The sequence below is a fragment of the Gadus macrocephalus genome, chromosome 1, assembly GCF_031168955.1.
Source record: "Gadus macrocephalus chromosome 1, ASM3116895v1".
In the NCBI taxonomy this organism is placed as follows: domain Eukaryota; kingdom Metazoa; phylum Chordata; class Actinopteri; order Gadiformes; family Gadidae; genus Gadus; species Gadus macrocephalus.
Window position 1 is genome coordinate 10,726,148 of NC_082382.1, and position 19,611 is coordinate 10,745,758.

Below are 19,611 nucleotides of genomic sequence, written 5' to 3' on the forward strand. Positions count from 1 at the left end.
ATAAAATATGCATTAAAATAATTCACAATACCATTGTATGTGCCTGTGGTATACATTCATAAAGCTAGCAGTGTCTGACTCTAACTGGAGTAGTGACTCGTTAACTCTAACCTCTAAGTTAGAGATGGTACCATGAGACAGGCAGACTGCAGGAGGGCCTTTCTTCCTTTGGACACCCTCCTCGTCTCCCCCTCTCATGGTGACCTGAGCCAGTCGTCCCTCTGAGGGGCCACTTATACAGAAACGTCTAAGGTTTAGCTTTATTGTGACAATATTTACCTTGCATATTTATCTACCCATATACTTTATACTTAACCTTAAAATCGAAGTGACCTGAGAGATAGAATGATGTCATTGACCAAAGAGGGATAACTGTCTCAGAGGTCTCCGGTCACCCTAGTGATGTCTGATCTACTAAAAACCATAAGGGGTCTGACCAGAAGACTATCAGGAGGTGTTCTGAATGACAAAGGGAATCCCCTGGAACAGGGCCCCCGTTAACTCGGCTTCTTTCCACACTGGTATCAAAAATATGGGCAAGGTGTTCCCCATAGTTCCTTAAAGCCAAAATAATTTTCTCCCATAGGACCTGTCTCTTTGTTATTGAATCATTGCAAATCACTCAGCCCTGATCAATTGTTGTTATGAAGCATTGTCCAAAATAGAATACAAAAAGCTACATGCATATCAATTAATAGGAGCATAGGCAGTTTATTTTTTAATAATTTAATTATCTTAACACATTTATTATTGATAAGAACATGATTAAAACTAGCGTACTTTGAGCTTTTTTTATTTTTTATATCACCTAATAATTAAATGGAGCTGTTTTACTGTATTAAAGACTGCCAGGCAGTTGTATATTCAGGTAATGCCAAGATATCCCAATAGAGAAAAGATCTCTGGACTTGGACTTTAATACATACATGACCGGCTTTCTACAAGCTGTACAGTACAAGTTACTGATTCATTTTCCAGGATAAAAGACATTGAACACGCCTGTGTCTGTGTGTCCTTGTCTCGTGTTTGTATTTGAAAGTATGATTTTTAATGGATCACAGCAGGTAAAGGGGTCAATAGAACAGTGTAGTAGTACAACTCAAAGCAAAAATGTATTTGAAACCTTTATTCTTAATCGTATTTAATAAAGGCTAAGTCACGTTTTTAAAAAGGGGGACATATTTGAATGGCGAAATACACAGAATTCACGAATCACCATCAAGAGAATATTGTGTTCCCCTCACAAGCTTCAAAATAATTGCCGAATCAGTAATCAATGTTAACTCCTAGGCCCAATTACAGCATTTGCAAATGTCATTGAAAACAAGGCTGGCAGGACACTTGTGTGTATAAGTCATCCCATGGGAGCACTGGAAGAAGGAGTTGGCGTCCTTATCATTGCCATAGAGGCCGTCTGGCTTGCCCGCACAGAACGGAGCACCGGGAACCGGGGCGGCGGTGGTGGTGGTGGTGGCGGCGGCGGCGGCGGTGGTGGTGGTGCTGCTGCTGCTATGAGTGACGCTTGGCAGGACTGTCGGAACTGTTATCGTTGTAGTGGGAACGGGAAGTGGCCCATCTGGTAAGGAAAGGAACGGTCAGCTCCCTATCGAAGATGCTTTGAATGTTTTCTGTGTGAAGGTGGAGTGTGGAGATGGGTGTTTACCTGAATTCAGAAGAGCGCGGAGGTGGCTAATCAGAGGATTTTTCCCCTCATTGCAGAACTGTCCTGAGAAATCATCTAGATCAAGAGCCCAAATGAACGCTCCTGCATACTTGTTGGCTTTGAGGTACTGCACCTATGGAATGAAAATAAACCGTACAATTCATTACATTTATATGTGAAACAACCAAAACTAGAACGATTTCACAAACTATAAACTAACAGTTCTTTCCGCACAGTATTCATATTTTCATGCCCATTTTGGTTATTTTAATATTGTTATACTACTCCACACATGTTTTACCTTGATCTCAATGCTCTCCTTGTTGTCATATCCAACCCACTCGTTTCCTTTGGTGGCGTACGGCACCTTCTGCTCTTCGATCCAACCCTGCTTTGCTCCTTTAAGGAACGGGCAAATCTAGCATCCAAACAAAATGAAAGGGGGATGTGATGGTGCAACAAAAGCATGAAGGAAGGTGGAGCAACGCTGCGCTGGTCTGAAGCAACACCTCATAGTAGGCCCAGAACCCTGACTCCCGGGTGTAGGCGCCCGCCGAGGCCGCTCCGCTGGCTGGAGACCCCAGTCCTGCTGCTGGCCCGGTCGTGCGAAACGTCCGCCCATAGGTGGCGATACCGAGCAACAGCTTGTCAGTGGAAGCTCCTTGGTCTCTCCAGTACTTCATGGCAAAGTCCTGCACACACGAGAACATTTAACAGCAGAACCAAAAACGTAAGAGACTTATCGGATCGTAAGGCCTCCCTTGTGGAAGACGAGTGGCTGTAAACTCACCACGTTGAAGAAAACGTTAATCCCCTCGTCAGAAGAACTGCGGTACAGTGGACTGTTGTGACCGGTCTGGGGGTCCCATGCTCCATGGAGGTCATAGGTCATAACGTTGATGAAATCTAGAATACTAAATGGAAAAAAGATATGGGACAACTTGAGACCAATTGGGATAATAATATTGAGATGTTTTAACAAGGGCAATGTTTGAAGGCTCTTGCTGTCGTAACAAGACTCACTTTGACAGCTCAGCAATCTCAAAGCCGTTGTCAATGGTTTCCTTCCCAGCAGCCACTGCGCCTGTGACCAGCAGCCTCGGCCTCCTGGTCTCAACTGCCTCTTTTTCAAACGCATCCAGCAACTCCTGCACCAAAGAAAGAATTAGGAATTCACTTTTAGAGTTGCAAATAAATTGATTATTTGTAAAATTATAAAATAGATAACTTGTATAATGGTAAAAATAATAAAGAGAATGATAATGATAACTTATATAATAATATTAATAAGAGTAATAATAATGATTATAACTTTTATTATAGTAATAATGATAAGAGTAATAATAATGATAAAATAAGAGTGAAGTCATGTGTCTAACCTCCATTCTTAATTTGGGTCACCTAATAATCATGGGGTAATAAAAGATGACATGCTTATCAATAGTTGGACTTTGAGTAATGGACTGACCCTGCAGAGCAAAGTAAACCTTTGCTTGTCTTGGGGTGGGCTACCCCGTGAGCCAGGATACTCAAAGTCCAGGTCCAGCCCGTCAAAACCATGTGTTCTCAAGAGATGGATGGAAGACTGGATAAATCTCTGGCGGTTGTCAGCAGTAGACACCATGAGGCTGAACCTAAATGAACAAGTAGGACATGTGTAAAGAACCGGCTGTAGCATATAAAGTATTCATCTTCATATTTTCACTTTTTACTTACTGTGAGGTTCCAAAGTTCCAGCCACCAACAGCCAATAATGTCTTCAAGCTGGGGTTGCTGTTGAATAAACACGAGAAGACCATTTTTAATACTTTTCTAATAATATTCGTCTAAATCATAGAATATAATAAATCTTTATTTTCCATTTGCCTTGATTTGTCAGCAGTGAACAATGTCCCTCCCTGGCCCTTGTAAAACATGATCATGTGGTAAAACCCAAGTCAATGAGGACAGGAATCGGCAGGGATCTCACCATTTCTGAGTGCCGATACAATATGCATTATGATTCAGTAAATAGAGCTAATCTCTAAACATTGTTTTTTTCCCATCTTGTATTTTATGTGGTATTGGTTTAACGTTGCTGGAGTGCAGGTTTGCTGGCGTATAGTTTCTTTAATGAATGTGGCAGAAGAGGTATTTAATGCAAATTAACTAGTAGATTTTCTTCCACTATAATTACATTTATGTTTTGTCTTGTCAATCTGATGATACATTAACTGATCCCCCCCGACCCCCATCTCTACAATCTAACGTTAGCAGATCTAGAAAGCTTGAAAATAGCTAAATTAATACAAAGAAAAACGCAGTGGTCTGTATTTTAGATGTTCTTGTCCAAAGTGTGGTTTGTTTTCAGTAGTTAACTTGGTAGATGTACCTTCTTTTGAGTTCGTTGAAGGACTTGTAGAGGACTTCGTCGTTCCATTCGTACGTGACAAGCTCGTTGGCATGGTTGAGGATGGAGAAGGCGTAGATCAGATGTGTGCACAGGTGGGGGTCCACGTTAGCAGGCAGGTATTTACCCACACCCGGCCTATACTGGGACCAGTTGGTGAAGTAGCAAACCAGTTTGGTGGACGTCACTGTTGGAGAGGAAGCACGACACATGATTGGACGTGTTGCATAGACTAGGGTGACCAGGCGTCCACGTTTCCCACGGATAGTTTTGGATAGATTTATTAAATATGTAATTGATTTTGAAATGCCAAAAGGTTCCAGCTTGCTCATGAATATTATTTTCAACAGCTGGTCGTTAGTTTTGTGTCTCTTTGACAGGCTGTGACCCCCTGGGTGTATCTATCAACCTTCTAGCCTCAGCCAGATACGAGCTGCTGCTTGGCGTGGTTTTGCTGGTTGACCAAAGCCTTTAACACAGTAAGCCTTCGGGCACATGGGCCTTCTGCCAATATATGGATCTCCAAACTACAAATGGTCAGCTTTTCTGTTTGGGGAATATGGTCACCTTAGCATAGACTGTATATTTACTGTATGTATGAGCGAAAAAAAATTGTAAGTATGAACAAAAACTAATTATAAGACATAATTCAGAAAAGGGTATGAAATTGAAGACATACCCACTTGGAGGGACATTAAAAGAACCAATCCTAAAAACAAACAAGAGTTATATTTGATGAACATTGAATTAATATTTCCAACAGGTATGGTATTTTACTGATGAACAAAAGGAGAAACTTACCAGACAGGATGGTTAGGTTGGCCATGGCTGGTTGTGGTTTGCTCTCGTTACAGTGACACCTGCAGGGAAGACAATCTGCATTCATCACTCATCCAAAACCAAACATTTGATTCATTTTTTAATATCAATCAGCTATTGGTTGAACACAAAACATAATTTCCCAGAACTACTAGACGACTAACTCATCACTGGATTTTTTTCTCCATTAGCAGCAATCAATGAATATAAATACAAAAAATGAATATGAGAGATAACAGATTATTATATGAATGAATAAAGATTACACCAGACACCAGAGCAAAGACTTACAGATGTTGGAGGACACTCTGGACACTCTGCCTGTGCTGCAGTGTTATTTATCGACCGGGAGTAGGTGTCAGGATCAAAGGCTGGCCTCCTGACCACACAGCCGGTACAGTGCAAGATGTCTCAATAGCTTCAGTACATTACGACTACGTTAGGCGTCTTAAAAAATGATTAACTTCCCTATCTGATTTATCTTGATTAGGGTAATTAAGTAGTTGGGTAATGTAAACCATGCATCTGTTTTACAGTTGCACTAATAAAAGGGCTGCGCTGTGGATAAGATAATATATATGACGCATGCATTTATAATGGGTTTCCTGGTAAGTGCTTTATTTATCCAAGATTTACTTCAGACTTTATCCAAGATTTACTTCAGTCTTGGGAATCCCTGAACATCAACACTGAAATATTTGGATTCAGATCCTTGACTGAGCAGATTGTGTCATAAAACTGGTTAGCAAATCTTCTCATATATAAAGTGGCTCACTTATATCTACGCCTAATTGGAAAAGTAAGTGGCTCTAGTTGAAGAAATAGCAAGCAATGTTTAGTTATTGTGGGGGAGGAAGGCCAGGAAGAGGAATACCTCATGGGATCGTCACTTTAAAGAGATTGATATTTCAATGGAGTGTTTATTGATTTACTTGCATTTGAATTACTGTTGTTGATAAACAATGATCATGTTACAAGTAAATTAAAGCAAATAATATAGCATGCAAAATAAATACAGTTTACTTCCATATAGATCTTAAATTGAATACCAATAAAACCCACTAAGACAATTGTGCACAAAGTCTGTCTGCCTGTTTACGATAGTTTTATGGAGAGTTTGACTACAATGAAGCTCTGCTTTCACCTCTTGTGCTCCAATGAAATGAAGCTACAATGCAATAAAAATTGAAAAGGCGTGCCATAAAATTATAAACTGGCAGCACAAGTTTCCAAGGTCATACTGTCTTTCGAAACGTCATTGTAAACATCATTGGAATATCAAATGTTGAAGTTCAAACAGAAAGTCACTCCATAAGCCTCCTGGCCATGATGGCGGGTCATGAGGTCACACCACTTACAGAGTTAAATATAGCAGGAGTTAATGATGTGTTTATAGATGGGACCTATTCACAAAACTATTTTTCATTGGCATAACTCTTCTTTGTTCCAGACATTGACCTTTTCCAATTGCGTGACATGAAGTGACTCATCTTAAAGGGTTTAATATAGCAGGAGTTAATAGATGGATTAAAGATGGGACCTATTCACAAAACTATTTTTTAATGGTTTAACCCTTGTTTGTTCCAGACAATGACATTTTCCAGCTTTATCCATTTAAACTTATCTTAAAAACAAAGTTTTTACCAAAATCGCAAAGAAAAGACACAAATAGTCACTCAGCTCTAGAAGTCAAACAACACTGCATGAAAACATCCAGCCAAATATTGGTTTGTTCTCGACGGGGGTTACGGAGGCAGAGGAGCGTGAAGGTTAGTGTTTTGCTATCCAGACAGACTGCTCGGACAGCAAGGAATACATTACAAGGGGGGATGATCTGCAAGAGATGCCATTTGCACATGAAACAGTAAAAACACACCTCAAAAGCACACATGCACAAATGAACACACAAACACCCATACACACACACACACATACTGCGTGACACTTTGCAGAAGACAATGCCCTTTCAAATCCATATTTTTTCATCTTTTTGGTGACCTCTGACCGCTCACAACCTGTTCTGGCTGAATCTTGTCCGTCAGAGTAAAAAGTCAAAGTGCACGTTGATAGAGATTAAAGGCACTTTGTGCTGCATACGTTTCTTATCGTCCTGATGTTTGTCACCGTCACCCGAGTGGGTGGGTGGTGCTCCCAGTCTCCTCCTGGATACCGTTGGACGCCATGAGGGTCTTGCCCCCCCCCACCCCCGGGTCTTTACCAGAGCCCAGAGACGGGTCAGGCCATGGAGTAGATTGCGTTCATGGTGGAGTGCAGGTCCATGTTCCCGCCGTAGTCCATCTCGTCCCGGACGTCGTGGGCGTCCCGCGCGGCGTCCTTCCTGCTGGTGCCCGTGTACTCGCCGATGAAGGAGCCGTCCTCGTTGAACTGGATCTCCACGTCGCCATAGTCCACCAGGCTGTCGTCGCTCTCCGTCCGCTTCATGATGGGCTCCACCGAGGCCTGGCCCCGCTGCAGGCCCCGCTCCTCCTCCCTGCGGGGGGGAGAGGGGAGAGGGGAGAGGGGAGAGGGGAGAGGGGAGAGGGGTTGAGGCCGCAGGTCAGCCTGGACCGGATCTCAGCCGTCACCGTATGTGTTTATGTTGTACCACGGTGCATATCGTGGTATTTCATAAACGATAAAGCACAGGAGGAGATGACTTACCGTCGGGGGAAGGGAAGAGTGACCACACGTGCGATCCTGAAATGATGAATATTGTTTTACAGAAAAAGCATAAAGCATTGTATGGTAATACAAAAAAATGTGGATTCCTTTAATGCACTATCCCCCTCCTAAAGGCATAAAACCCATTGTATGGTAATACACAAAATGTGAATTCCTTTAATTCATGCTCCTTGTCCTAAATCAAAAGCACACTGTTTAGTTAACCATTAATCATGCAAGCCACCACGCTCCGACACAGATACCAAGGTGCTAATGTTCGTGTATGGCCGATAAATATCAATAAGATATTACAATAGTAAACAGGTTTCACTGCAGCCATATCAACAGTGTCATTGTGTCAGTGGGTTCGTACCTTTCCAGAGACCTTGAATAATCCAGTGTGAAAAATTATAGTTTGGGAAGTTTAAGGAGAACATAGATTTAAATGGATAAGGTAGAGTGAATTGGGGGAAGAAATAAGAAAATTCATGTATTTAGTTCAAGTAGTAGTACAATAACCACATTAATACTGTTTTATACATGAAGCATCTCTGATAGCAGTGCAGTCATAAACAACATTCATACACAGCTGCAGAGTGGCTTTCTGTAGAAACGTACTATTTATTATATATTATTTCCAGTCCAGTATTTATGACCATTCCATGTCGTCAGTCATTAATATATGACCCTACAACATGGAGGGGTGGGTACTGGGTACGGTTTGGTGCGGGGCAGCTCACCGATAGTCGAATGTTCCCTCCTGGTCCTTGTCATCCACAGGCTCTGACGAAATCTCTTTCTTCTCCCGCACTAAAGCATCAGAAGGAAAAGGACGACCATGTTAAGCACACACACTTCAATAAACAGGACCAATGCCGATTGTTGAAATGCACCTTTCAGGACTGAAGGTACCAGACGTCCAGCGCTCTACCGACAGTACCTGGGTACTTCCCTCCCTGGCTCCTCTTGATGAAGCAGACGATGAGGAGGAAGAGCACGATGATGGCCACGGCACACATGATGCCGATCAGCCAGCCCTTGGTGGAGAGGTCCACCTGGTCAGTGGCATAGGCTGGAGACGCAGAGGCACAGAGGCTGACAAGTGTGTCTGTGTGTGTGTGTCTGTGTGTGTTTGAGGGAGTGAGTCGGTTCTAGTGTTTCTGCCATAAGCTGGTGGCAGGTTTTCGTCTTGGACTTGCCAATACACTATCTGGCCTAAAAGGCTTGTGTATCACAAGACCGCCTTCATTTTGGAAGTTTAGGAGCATTGGAATGTTGGTTATCATGTTGGTATAATGTTTTTTTGGGTCATTGTTCTTTAATCATGAATTCGTTTCTCACGCAGTACATGTCAAAACTACGTTTTCATTAGCTTTGGCTTTGATTCATTTAGGATTTTATGGCGGAGCATCGCCGACCAACGTCCCATGATGCATTCTGATGTTCGAGCACTGTTGTACTCGGGGTAGAGAACAGAGCACCTACCTTCAGTGGTGTAGTGGGCCGACTCCTCCGTGTGCCACCCCCCCAGGCCCACCTGAGTCTTGGCCGCCAGGGAGAATCTGTAGCGGGTGTAGCGGTCGTAGCGGCGCACGGAGAAACTGGTGACGTTTGAGTAGAACTCCTCCACGTGCATCTCCTCTCCTCTGGTGGCGTTCACTGTGGTCGCAGAGGGAAACATGATGGGGTATGGGGGAGAATACTCGAGGCGGGACCTGACGCGGTACTCCAGAGGATGGTACGCTACATAGAGGACTGCGTACTTGCGTGTGTATATCATGTTTTGAGGCACAACAACTGCCTTGATAATTGGTTACTTAGACACGGACCGTTGCGTTGTGTAGTGGCTGTGAACCTGAGAGTTGTCGTGAGGACCTGTGCGGTGCATATTTAGCTGGGGTGGCGTCGACAAATCACGACACGTTTGCCTCGATTCAGTGAGCTCAGGAGTCTCGTGTACAGCAGCGAGTTCCTGTCCTCTGTTCACTGTACAAACACTGTTTGGGGCACAAAGCCGCTTGCCTGTCTGGTACTTGAGCGTGTAGCCGGTGATGATGCCGTTGGGCTCAGCCGGCAAGGCCCAGTCCACATAAATGGTGTCCAGATGTCTCTGTTGGATCCGGAAGGACTTGGGAACAGATGGGACTGCAGACAGACACACAAACAAGGCGAGGAAAACATGCAGCATACGGCGTGTGAAAAACACACATAATTAGTGTGGATTAAGTTCTTAGTCCGGGATTTGGTGCTTTGTTTTGTGATCAACTGGTTTGTCGTGCCTGATTGTAGCTTCTTACCTCCTTCGGGGGTGGAGAACTGTATGGTATGGCTGGGCGGCCCGTCGTACCGGTTGTTGGCTACCACGATGTGCATCTTGTAGTTGCTGTAGGGGAGCAGCTCATCCAGGACACCCGTGTACTCTGTGTCCACGGCCGGGAAGCCTTTGGACTTCATGGCCCGGCTGACGCTCAGCCACCTGAGCTGGCTGCTGTCCCTCCAGTAATACAGCTGGGGAGAAAATACAGCGTATGATGGGACAGTCAGAGAATGGAAATTCCAGTCAGTGGCAGTTTTCTTTTCCATTGAATCAGTTTGTTTATTTGATAAGAAGAGGACAGAGGAAATTTAATTGGATTATTTTGATACAAAGAGAATCATTTTTTTATTTGTTTGGTTACGAGCTCAATCAAAAATTACAAAAAGATTCAATATTAGTGTTATATAGTGTCAGTGTTATAATATATATGTTTTATATTTTAAATTAGGAGTTTTGGCCATTGATGTACAAGTGTGAGGTGGCCGTTCATGTCCTGTCGTCAATATGTATTTAATGTATGGATTGGTTCCTTGTATGGTTCCAAAGAATGTAAATCTCAATAGAAGGCAAATCTTCACCCTCAAAACAGGACGTGCAAACCGATGGGTGACATCACCGATGCTACACTCACATCGGTCTCACCACATAGTCAATGTAGAGGTAGACTCGCCTTGTACTCCTTGAGCTCCCCCATGAGGCTGTTGCGAGCCACAGGGTCCCAGTGCACCGTCACCTGGGTGCTCTCGATGTCCGACACCCGCAGGTTCAGGGGAGCAGTGCTAGGCCCTAGGGAACAGGGCATGATGCAGTACCATTATTTTGTATAATTTAATACTTCCCCATTAAATAGTTTGCGGCCCCATAAGAAACAGTGTAAAGGTTTTCTTCCAAACATTGATTGCGACGTTGTTAACACATTATAACACAACACAACACTCACGGTCCTCTCCAGAGTATCCGATGATGACCTTGGACTCGGGTCCCAGACCGAAGCTGTTGAACGCCTGGACCTTGATCTCATACGGGGTGAAGGTGTCGGCGTCGTAGATGTAGTATCTCAGCCACTTGGTGGTGGCGTTCTTCCACTCCTCTCTGGAGTCCTTCCTCTTCCACCACACCAGGTACTTCAGGTAGGGCCCGTTCCACTCCCGGTACGTCAGCGGCTGGAGACACCGCACCACGTTGGGGGAGAACCAGTCAAACAGTGACGTGATTAAAACGGAATTCACGGCGCTTTAAGGACAACCAGAGATTACGCTCAGGACAGACCTCCCAGCTGATCTCCATGTTGTTCCTCCATGTTCCCACTCCCCGGATGTTCCTGGGAATGACGTCCGGGGCTGGAGGGGAAAACCGGACACATAGATGAGTGACAAGGGGAGTGATTATGGCTCCAGCTCACCTCCGCTCTGTGCCCCCTGGGTGGTACGTTAAACTCACGTGCCCCGCCCGTCTGCAGGCGTGAAGACACCCTGCTGGGCCGGCTGGGTCCGATGGCGTTGACGGCGACGACCCGGAACTCGTAGTAGGTGTAGGGCGTCAGCTGCAGGATGACCGAGTTGAGGTTCCCGGGGTAGGTGGACAGGTTCCTCCACTTGCCGGGCAGCCAGTCGTCCTCGTCGTACTGCACCTGGTACTCTGAGGAGGGGAGGATGAGGCCTTTGATTAACTCACTGACTATTAACTGACTGATGATCAGTTAGGAGGTTGCATTCGGCGCAATATCAAGGTATTGCTCAGCAATTTTTAAGCTTGTTAATAAAAACTCTTTATTTATTATGTCTTTATTTCCCCCCCATGAACAGATCCGTCTCGGTTCATTCGGCAGCGGGGCCTCGGGCCGTGCAGAGCAGGAACACAAGAGGCTGGCTGAAGGTGAGAGGAGGAGCGTGAGGCTATCATGAGGTCGGTGACCTGTGATGGGGCTGTGGTTGTGGTCCCCGGGCACCCAGCTGAGACGGACGCTGCGCTCGTGGGGGTCTGACAGCTGCAGGTTGGTCGGGGGGTTGGGGCGGTCTGCGTGGGAGGAGAAAGACGCTGAGTCAGGACGTTAACCTGACGCTCGCTGGGGCATGTCTCGTGGCTCAAACACGCCGTACCCATCACCATGAGGCGAGCGGAGGCCGACTTCTCGTCCATCTCCGTCTTGATGCTGCAGGTGTATTCGCCGTCATCCGCACTGTTCACGGTGGTGATGACCAGGTTGGATTCGTCTAGGGAGATCCTGTGGATAGGGTACAGTGAGAATTACTTCAGCCATTGGTTTACTGATTGTTACTGTTTTACACCTATATGTTATCACCATGCTAAAATAACGATTAAGATAATTAAAATCAATAATGAATTAATAATAATAAATATAAATATAATTTTATTATATCTATACATAAATTAGAATACGTATAGACTGACAAGAATTTTCAAAGGTGCAGTTATAGGATTCCGTGGAATCAGCGTTGAGATTGTAGATTGCAACCGTCAGTTCATGCAACCTCAAAGGTGCCATTGGGCACCAAAAAGATGTCATCATGTACGACAAGTGATGAGGCATCAAGGGATGTGGTTCCTTGCTAGATGTATACATGTATTTAGTTATTTAGTCTGTACAATTATTGGTCGCTTCCTCTCTAGAGCTGTTCTGGGTGTTCTGGGCTGCTGTAGAAACATGGTGGTGCAACATGGTGGGCTCCCTGTCAGAGGACCCCCTCCCTATGTCGATATAAAGGGCTCAGTCTAAGGTGACGAAAACACGACTTATTGTGTTTATATTTGCATTATTTCCAAGTCCTTTCCACTACCTGTCACTCCATTCTACTCCCTGCACCTCTAAGTTCATATGTTTGGTATGAGGCACACCTCCAGTTCAGCGAGAGCGGCCGCTTGTTCTTCAGCCAGGTGGTGGTGACAGGGGTGGAGGCGTCTGCTTTCACACCGCACTCAAAGGTCACGTCGCTGCCACGGAGGACCTTCAGGTTCTGAGGTCTGCTCACAAACAGCGTTGGCTCTGAAAACAGTGAGCAGGGAGGGTCAGTGTGTGACATCCGCCTTGTACGGCTAGGAAAGGATAAGCAATTGTGGAAAGGTAACAGTTATCGTGGTGCATGTCCACCTTTCACTTCTACTCTGATCTGGCTCTCGTCCCTGCCCGCGATGTTGGTCACGATGCACATGTACGTCCCCGTGTCCTCCAAGCGGATCTGCTTGATCTCCAGGGTGCCATTACTGTGGGTCCTGAAGCGGTGGCCTTCCAGGTTCCCCTGCCCATACTTACTCCTACGTGGAAGAAAAGCTAAATGAGAGATACGCTTTTACAGACGCAAACCTGAATCAGCTGGTGAGGGGAATCTGGCGTTTTCATTTTTTGTGAATGCAATGTTCGTACCATCGCAAGTCAGGCACTGGCGAACCAAAATATCGGCATTCCAGGAAGGTATCGCTTCCCTCCACCACCTTGAGATGCTCTTCCTGGGGTGGGATGATCCGGGGGGTTGCGTCTACAGACACAGAAGAGTATTCATGATGGTCCATAGCTATGGCTTTAGCTACCTCATGCGTTGGTTCACATTACTCGTAGTGATGGAAGGATGCATCACATGTAGAGCCCTGACTGTAGCATGAGAGGCAAGGCAAGGAGGTGGGAACTCACGTAGCACGTTGACATAGGCGTTGGCAAGTAGGTAACCAAACTGATTGGAGGCGTTACATTGATAGACACCCGTGTTTTCCATCGTCACGCCACGAAAGCTCAGTGTGTCCCCGGACATGTGCCTGCTGGGATGGGGGAGGGCAGCTGGGAAAGACACACACAGAAACATATATACAACACTGGCACAGTTAATACAGTCAACAGCTATGTAAGGACACTAGCATCTAACCTCAGTACATTATTCAGTGTGGTCAAGTTGAGTAGATGTTTCTATAGCCCTTTATCACAGTTAGAGTCAAAGGGCTTTGCAGGCCCATATTTGACAGCACCACCAGTAACTTTTACATTTACATTTAGGGACGCTTTTTTTTCAAAGCGACTTGCAATGATTACATTTGTCAGAAGAAAGAGAAACAACAATATGTATTAGGAACTCATTCTATTACTGAGCTCATTCAAACCTACTGTCTAATGACTCGCCGTTGATGAACCACCGAATAGTAGGCCGGGGAATCCCGTCAGACCGGCATACTAGGGCTCCATTCTCCTCAGGGGCCAAAACCAAGTCCACCGGCTTCTCCAACCAGAATGGGGCCGCTGCCAAACAGAAAGCGGGAACGAGTACTGATGGGGTTCCTTGTATTCATAAGCAACTTAACAACATTGTTTTCTACAATTAATGTCCCTCACCTTTGACTTGGACAATTATCGTTCGCTCAGTGTAGCCAATTTTGTTGGCAGCTGAACAGACGTATTCACCGATGTCATCAAAGGAGGCCTTGGGGATATGTATCATCTTGTTGAAGTTCTTTATCCTCATTCCTGGCTTCACCACTAGTTTCTCCCCGTCTTTGGTCCAGGTTATGTGAGGAGTCGGCCTGTTGTAAACACAGTCTTTATTTAAACAGAAAGGCGACTGCTGGAGTAGCAATGACGTGGTCCACCGCGGCAGAAAGGGTCACCCTAATAATCAGAGTAGTAATTAAGGTCTGTCGACGAAAGACACTTTATCCAGCCCCAGCAAGCCATCTGTATCACGTCAACCATCTCACCAGTGTTACACCAACTAGCACTGGTCATAACAGGACAACAGTGGTGGTGGTGGGGAACAATGTGGCCTATTGATGGTCTCCTCTACTCACACTCCTGCGGCGATACACTCCAGGAGCAGCTCCTCCCCCTGCAGGACCAGGACTGAGCTGGAGGACCTGATGGGGGACAGCCAGGTGGGGGCGGCCTCGGATACAGTACGAGCTGCAGACACCACACACAACGCACCGCACGCACAGAGTCCTCAAGAGGTGCTGGATTAGGATTCAATGGGATCCTCGCTAAGCACATTAATTAGCGGTTAGCTAGCTTGGTATTGATTAGCAGCATGATGCCTGGAGAGCAGAGGCCAAATGAAGAGAGAGCCCACACTCACCACCACACAAATGGGGGAATGGGGCAGGGGGGGGGCAAGTCGTTAGAGGTGGTCTGAAATCAAACAAAGGGCCTGTGAGTTAAGACACCATATTCGAACACACGTGCCGAGGGTAACCACTGTCGACTGCTGTGGTTGTTGTTATAAGCAGTAGGGATAACTGAAAATTAAATTAATGATATTAATATTAATGTATTAATCTGTTAATAAATATACAGAGAGACAATCAAGTGGCCTGTGATAACTCTTTGTTCAGGACGCAACGCATCTAGGAAACGAGTGAAGTGCAGGCTGAAGTGTTTTGTTGTGGTACGCGTTCACTCACTTGTGATCACCTTGACCACCACAGGCCTCTTCTGCTGGATGCTGTTTTTGTGAGGGAGCCGGGCATTGCAGCAGTAGTCGGTGTGGGAGTCGTTAAAGAGCACATTGGAGAAGTAGAGATCCCCGTTGATGCCGGTGGAGACCCGGCGGTCCTGCCGCACGGCCTGCATGGTGGGGAAGGCCGTCTGGATGGGCCAGGAGAACGGCCGAGCGAACGAGCCTGCAGTAAAACACGGCCTTGTTAACTGCGGCCCTCGTAAAGGATACGGGGCGCCAGACAGCGGTGCTAGCACCGTAACAACACAAGGCGTTGAGCTCCATGAGGCCGGTGTCGGCAGGTGTGCTTGGGTCCGCCTGTTGTGTGCGGTTTATCGGAGTGTGTTTCAACAAGGGTCGGCTCGGGGAAAGGCACTCACAGCTGGACATCCAGTAGGTCTCGGGTCTGGGCGGCCCGCGCGGGGGGTCGCAAGAGAGCACCAGGGGGAAGCCCACACTGACCACCACCGGCTCCAAGATCTCATTTGGCCACAGTGGAGGTCCTGACACAAACACGGGAACAATCGTTAGCTTTTTACTCAGCGCGACGCTGATCCCACGTGACACCGGCGTGTTTGAACAGACTGGACTCACTTGAAAGTCGCAGCAGTATCTTGTTGGAGTACGCAGAGCCGTGTTCGTTGGAGGCGATGCACTGGTACTCCGCCTCATACTCCTGCGGGTCCTTCCAGGCGTAGATGTCCAGCGTCCCGGAGCGCCTGCGCATGGAGGCCTGGGGGTCACGCGCCACGTTGTAATACTTCCCGTTACGCCTCCACGAGAAGCTAACCGAGGCACGTGAGGAAACAACACAAGACAATGTGTTCATTGCTGCAGGCGGTGGTATGGGTGAACATCCAGGGCTGTAGCGGTGCTTCTTACATGGGCTGAGGGTTGCCTTTAGCTTCACACTCGATGACCATGGTGTCCTTCGGGTCAACAATGTGGTCCTTTGGCGACTGCGTCACTATGGTCGGAGGTTGTCTGACTGCAAGAGGAAAAGACAAATCGTTTACCTCGGTGTGTTCTTTCTCTTCCGCGCGGCCAAATGGAAAGTGTGTTATTGAAGCTGGAGTACTTGGTACTAAACTGTGGCGCAATGGTTATGGACTCACTCTCCAGTGGGATGTCCAAGGCACGTATGCAGTGCCATGATAATAGCAGTAGGGCTGCTGGAACCAGTGTCCCCATCGTCACAGTGCATGGAATCCACCAGTGGGGTCACTACTCACATGCACCTGGTCACAGTGGAGATAGCAGGGGACATTTTAGTTATAATAGTAATAGTTATTAAAATATTTTATTATGCTATATTTATATAAATAAATAGCATTTGAACACTTTATTCTTAAAGCATACAATGCAACGTTCCCATCACTCCCTCACTTGCCTGACACCATCAGACTATAACAGTGGCTCTTTTGTATTCTTATAACCGTTTTTTTTCACAGTCTACATAACAAGGCCGTGAGTAGAAGCTAGCGAGAAACAAACTTTAAACTACTGTGTAAAATTATGAAATTATGAAATCCTCACTGAATATTAAATATGAGTTTAGAATCAATTATATCTTTATGCTCATCAGCAACGTCCATCTTTAGTCTCTCTCAGGTCTTATAGGGCCTGGAAGACTATTCACCAGTGTTAATGTTGACACCGAAATGGCGGACAAAGACACAGTGTAATACAACAGCATTCATTACACTGTTTGTTTTCAGACTCCTCAAGTGGCAAGTGCAACACAAATGAAGGCTTACAGCCATTATCCCCATCGTAACCTCCACACAACAAAAACAATTCCCAATATCAACCTTTTCTTCAACCGCTTGAAAGGGAAGTAGCCTACCTGCCTCTAGAGTCAGGAACCCCTCCTCCCCATCTCTGTATTGTCTCCTCTAGTCCATTGACCACTTCCACAAATGTCCGCGGGGAACTATCCTGAAGTTGGTGTAGCGTTTCATTTCTCTGTCGTTCATTATGGCGGGGGCGGCTGGAAGCCCAGGAGAGTGGCCGGGCTTCAAGAAAGGAGGTTCTTGTCTGACTTTTACCAGCACTCTGCCCACCCGTCTCATGATGAATAATGAATGAGATGCTGCAGGAACCACCTACACCATCACTCATTCTCAGTTGACACGTCCTAGCTCCCCCTGGTCTCAATCAACCAGCCATTCCACAACAAAGGGGTGATATTCAGAACAGCAAAGCGAATCACAAGCATTCAGAGCAATGGATACCAAGAACTTCTCCCAGAAGAATTAGGCCACTCTAGTATCGTCATTGTTGATTCAGAAAGAGGAAGAAATTCTTGAAGGTTAGCTGCGGTGACATGACACACTTTGAAATTCCTGTCAGCTCTCTCTGACATCAAAGTGTGGGCCTTATTGTTGGCTCGTGAGAACCTGGAATCAGATGAAAGACATATTTGTCTGCCTTCTCGCTTATTAATTAAACATAAAAACAATTGACCCGGTTTAAAGAAATCTTAATGCCATTCTCAGTTTGATCCAACAAAGTTCATGAATCTTTTGTTCATCATTAGAAACCCCCCCTCTTGTGATACTCTATTCAAAACAATTAGCATATTGTCTTGCTATTTCTCCCTTCCTCCCTTATCTCCATTTTTTCTCACCAGTGGAAAATGTCTTTGGCATTCAGCCGTCAGTGACCCACGAGGAAAGAATAAGGTTATCTTTTCCTGACAACATCCCAGGAGAGGTTGCCACCAAGGCAAACAATCTGTCTCTGTCCCCAGTTCTGTCCTGCGTAGGCGGCCAGGCATCCACATGGGCACCCGTACACAACGGAAAATAAACGATGGCTCTATAACGGGGCTACACAAACACAAACACAAACACAACACTCTAACTATCAGAAAGCCCGATTGTATTAGTACTTGTAACCAACCACTGTCAACGACTGCTGCCCTGCTACTGACGGGCCAACATACTCTTACAACTCGCCACGCTCAACCTGCTGTCAGAGCACAGAGTGATGTGAACAGTTCAACTCATATACTGTAGCTCCCTGTGTTGAATCCGAGAGAATAAACGTCACCAGCAGTGCGTTGACCCTCTCGCTCCCCTGAGGCGCCACGCTCCCCTTCGCCCCGACCATCTGTATGACGAACACATGACAACAAAAGCCAGAGAGTATGCTGCGCCACTTGGCTCCCTGCTCTGGGCTCTCCTCGCACATCGAGCAGAGCAGGGATGCGTGCCAACCACCATATGGGCCGGTCGAGAGGCACAGTGGGTGAACACACACACAGCCCAGCTCAGTGACCACAAGAGACCCTCTATGCCAGGGGGGGTCCCCCCGCGCAACACGGGTCCATGTTGTCGAGGATGAACGGATTTCAACCCCTATCAGAGAGGAACTGTGCTAGACAGAATGCCTGCAATGAGATGCTTTGCATCTGTGTGTATTAGGAGAGGGGGCGGGACTTCTGATGGAGCGATATTCGTTTGGGGAGGGGGTGGAGCGAAGGTCCGATAGCTGAAACAGCCTGGGAGTGAGGGTAGAAAAGAATGAGGAGAGATTGGATATGGATTCTATATCAACTAGATCTACGCCCACAGAGCTGTTGTTGTTTGTCTTGCTCCGGTGAATGTTTACTGACGTACACAGCTCAAAGGTTGTAGGAGAACGGAAATTACGTTTCGGTCAACCGGATATATACAATAAAACTTTATAAACATTACCTTCTCTCAGGTTAAGGTCCAATGCTTGTGTACAGAATGACAGAACCTGTATGACCCTATGAGTATGACCTCAAACCCTAAGTGTATTCTAGATATTTTTATCCACACGCTGTATAAACCGTATATATATATATAAATATATGAAATAGGTGCCTCAAATATTCAGTATGACATACAAAAGTAATGCTATGTTATTGATTATTTTAGTGATAAACACATTAGCATAGGCCCCTATAGTCTTACCTCGACCAGCTTGTTTAAAAAAAGGATAAACAATCAGTTATTTCTCTTTTCCCCCACAAAGCTGCGATGAGACGCCCTCACAAGGCTGTCGTTGGATGCATGCCAATAGTCTATACACAAGGGAACAAAATAATAAAGAGATGCCTACCAATGCAACAATTAAAACATAACTTGTTAGACTGTCCTGACCTGATGCTCAGGTGAACGACAATTCCTATATCAACAAGCATTAGTCAACCTACAGGCAGGCGCATTAGTTAACTTACAACAGTACAGGCAGGCGTTCACGTATAAATGACCACTTATTTTTTATTAATTTTGTATTGCTTTTTATAACTCCGTTATGCTCTGGAAGGGTGCTGTATCAATACAATTGAACTACTCAA

At 45.8% G+C, this 19,611-nt stretch overlaps 2 protein-coding genes across 2 annotated transcripts; both read right to left on the reverse strand.

Annotated features, from left to right (window-relative positions):
• Window positions 1-1,111: 1,111 nt before the first annotated feature.
• LOC132466447 (acidic mammalian chitinase-like) lies at window positions 1,112-5,292 on the reverse strand. The gene is made up of 12 exons (XM_060063730.1): window positions 5,163-5,292; window positions 4,854-4,912; window positions 4,732-4,761; window positions 4,035-4,239; window positions 3,380-3,436; window positions 3,132-3,297; window positions 2,687-2,811; window positions 2,454-2,577; window positions 2,173-2,355; window positions 1,965-2,081; window positions 1,664-1,796; window positions 1,112-1,576 (listed from the first exon to the last, which is right to left on the reverse strand). The coding sequence occupies exons 2-12, from the start codon at window positions 4,876-4,878 to the stop codon at window positions 1,287-1,289; spliced, it is 1,455 nt and encodes a 484-aa protein (XP_059919713.1). The 5' UTR covers window positions 4,879-4,912; window positions 5,163-5,292; the 3' UTR covers window positions 1,112-1,286.
• A 493-nt stretch (window positions 5,293-5,785) lies between these two features.
• Window positions 5,786-19,040, reverse strand: nfascb (neurofascin homolog (chicken) b). The gene is made up of 26 exons (XM_060063832.1): window positions 17,128-19,040; window positions 16,397-16,519; window positions 16,164-16,269; window positions 15,876-16,066; window positions 15,662-15,784; window positions 15,247-15,465; window positions 14,638-14,749; window positions 14,186-14,373; window positions 13,961-14,092; window positions 13,496-13,639; window positions 13,232-13,343; window positions 12,959-13,122; window positions 12,706-12,853; window positions 11,949-12,073; window positions 11,764-11,865; window positions 11,290-11,487; window positions 11,119-11,189; window positions 10,790-11,012; window positions 10,520-10,635; window positions 9,830-10,040; window positions 9,555-9,677; window positions 9,018-9,191; window positions 8,473-8,604; window positions 8,273-8,342; window positions 7,533-7,568; window positions 5,786-7,362 (listed from the first exon to the last, which is right to left on the reverse strand). Exons 2-26 carry the CDS (start codon window positions 16,470-16,472, stop codon window positions 7,107-7,109), a joined length of 3,552 nt encoding a protein of 1,183 aa, XP_059919815.1. The 5' UTR covers window positions 16,473-16,519; window positions 17,128-19,040; the 3' UTR covers window positions 5,786-7,106.
• Between the last annotated feature and the right edge of the window lie 571 nt (window positions 19,041-19,611).

Excerpts from the sequence above, each read along its gene's own strand:
- nfascb (XM_060063832.1), bottom strand. The coding sequence starts at position 16,472 with ATGGGGACACTGGTTCCAGCAGCCCTACTGCTATTATCATGGCACTGC. Across the intron at positions 14,750-15,246 it reads GGTGGTCAAGGTGATCACAA|CTCGTACTGTATCCGAGGCC; the intron begins GTGAGTGAACGC and ends TGGTGTCTGCAG. Across the intron at positions 9,192-9,554 it reads CACGCTCAAGTACCAGACAG|TGAACGCCACCAGAGGAGAG; the intron begins GCAAGCGGCTTT and ends CTGCGACCACAG.
- LOC132466447 (XM_060063730.1), bottom strand. The coding sequence starts at position 4,878 with ATGGCCAACCTAACCATCCTGTCTG. Across the intron at positions 4,762-4,853 it reads CAACCTAACCATCCTGTCTG|GATTGGTTCTTTTAATGTCC; the intron begins GTAAGTTTCTCC and ends GTTTGTTTTTAG. Across the intron at positions 3,437-4,034 it reads TTCAACGAACTCAAAAGAAG|CAACCCCAGCTTGAAGACAT; the intron begins GTACATCTACCA and ends TTTATTCAACAG.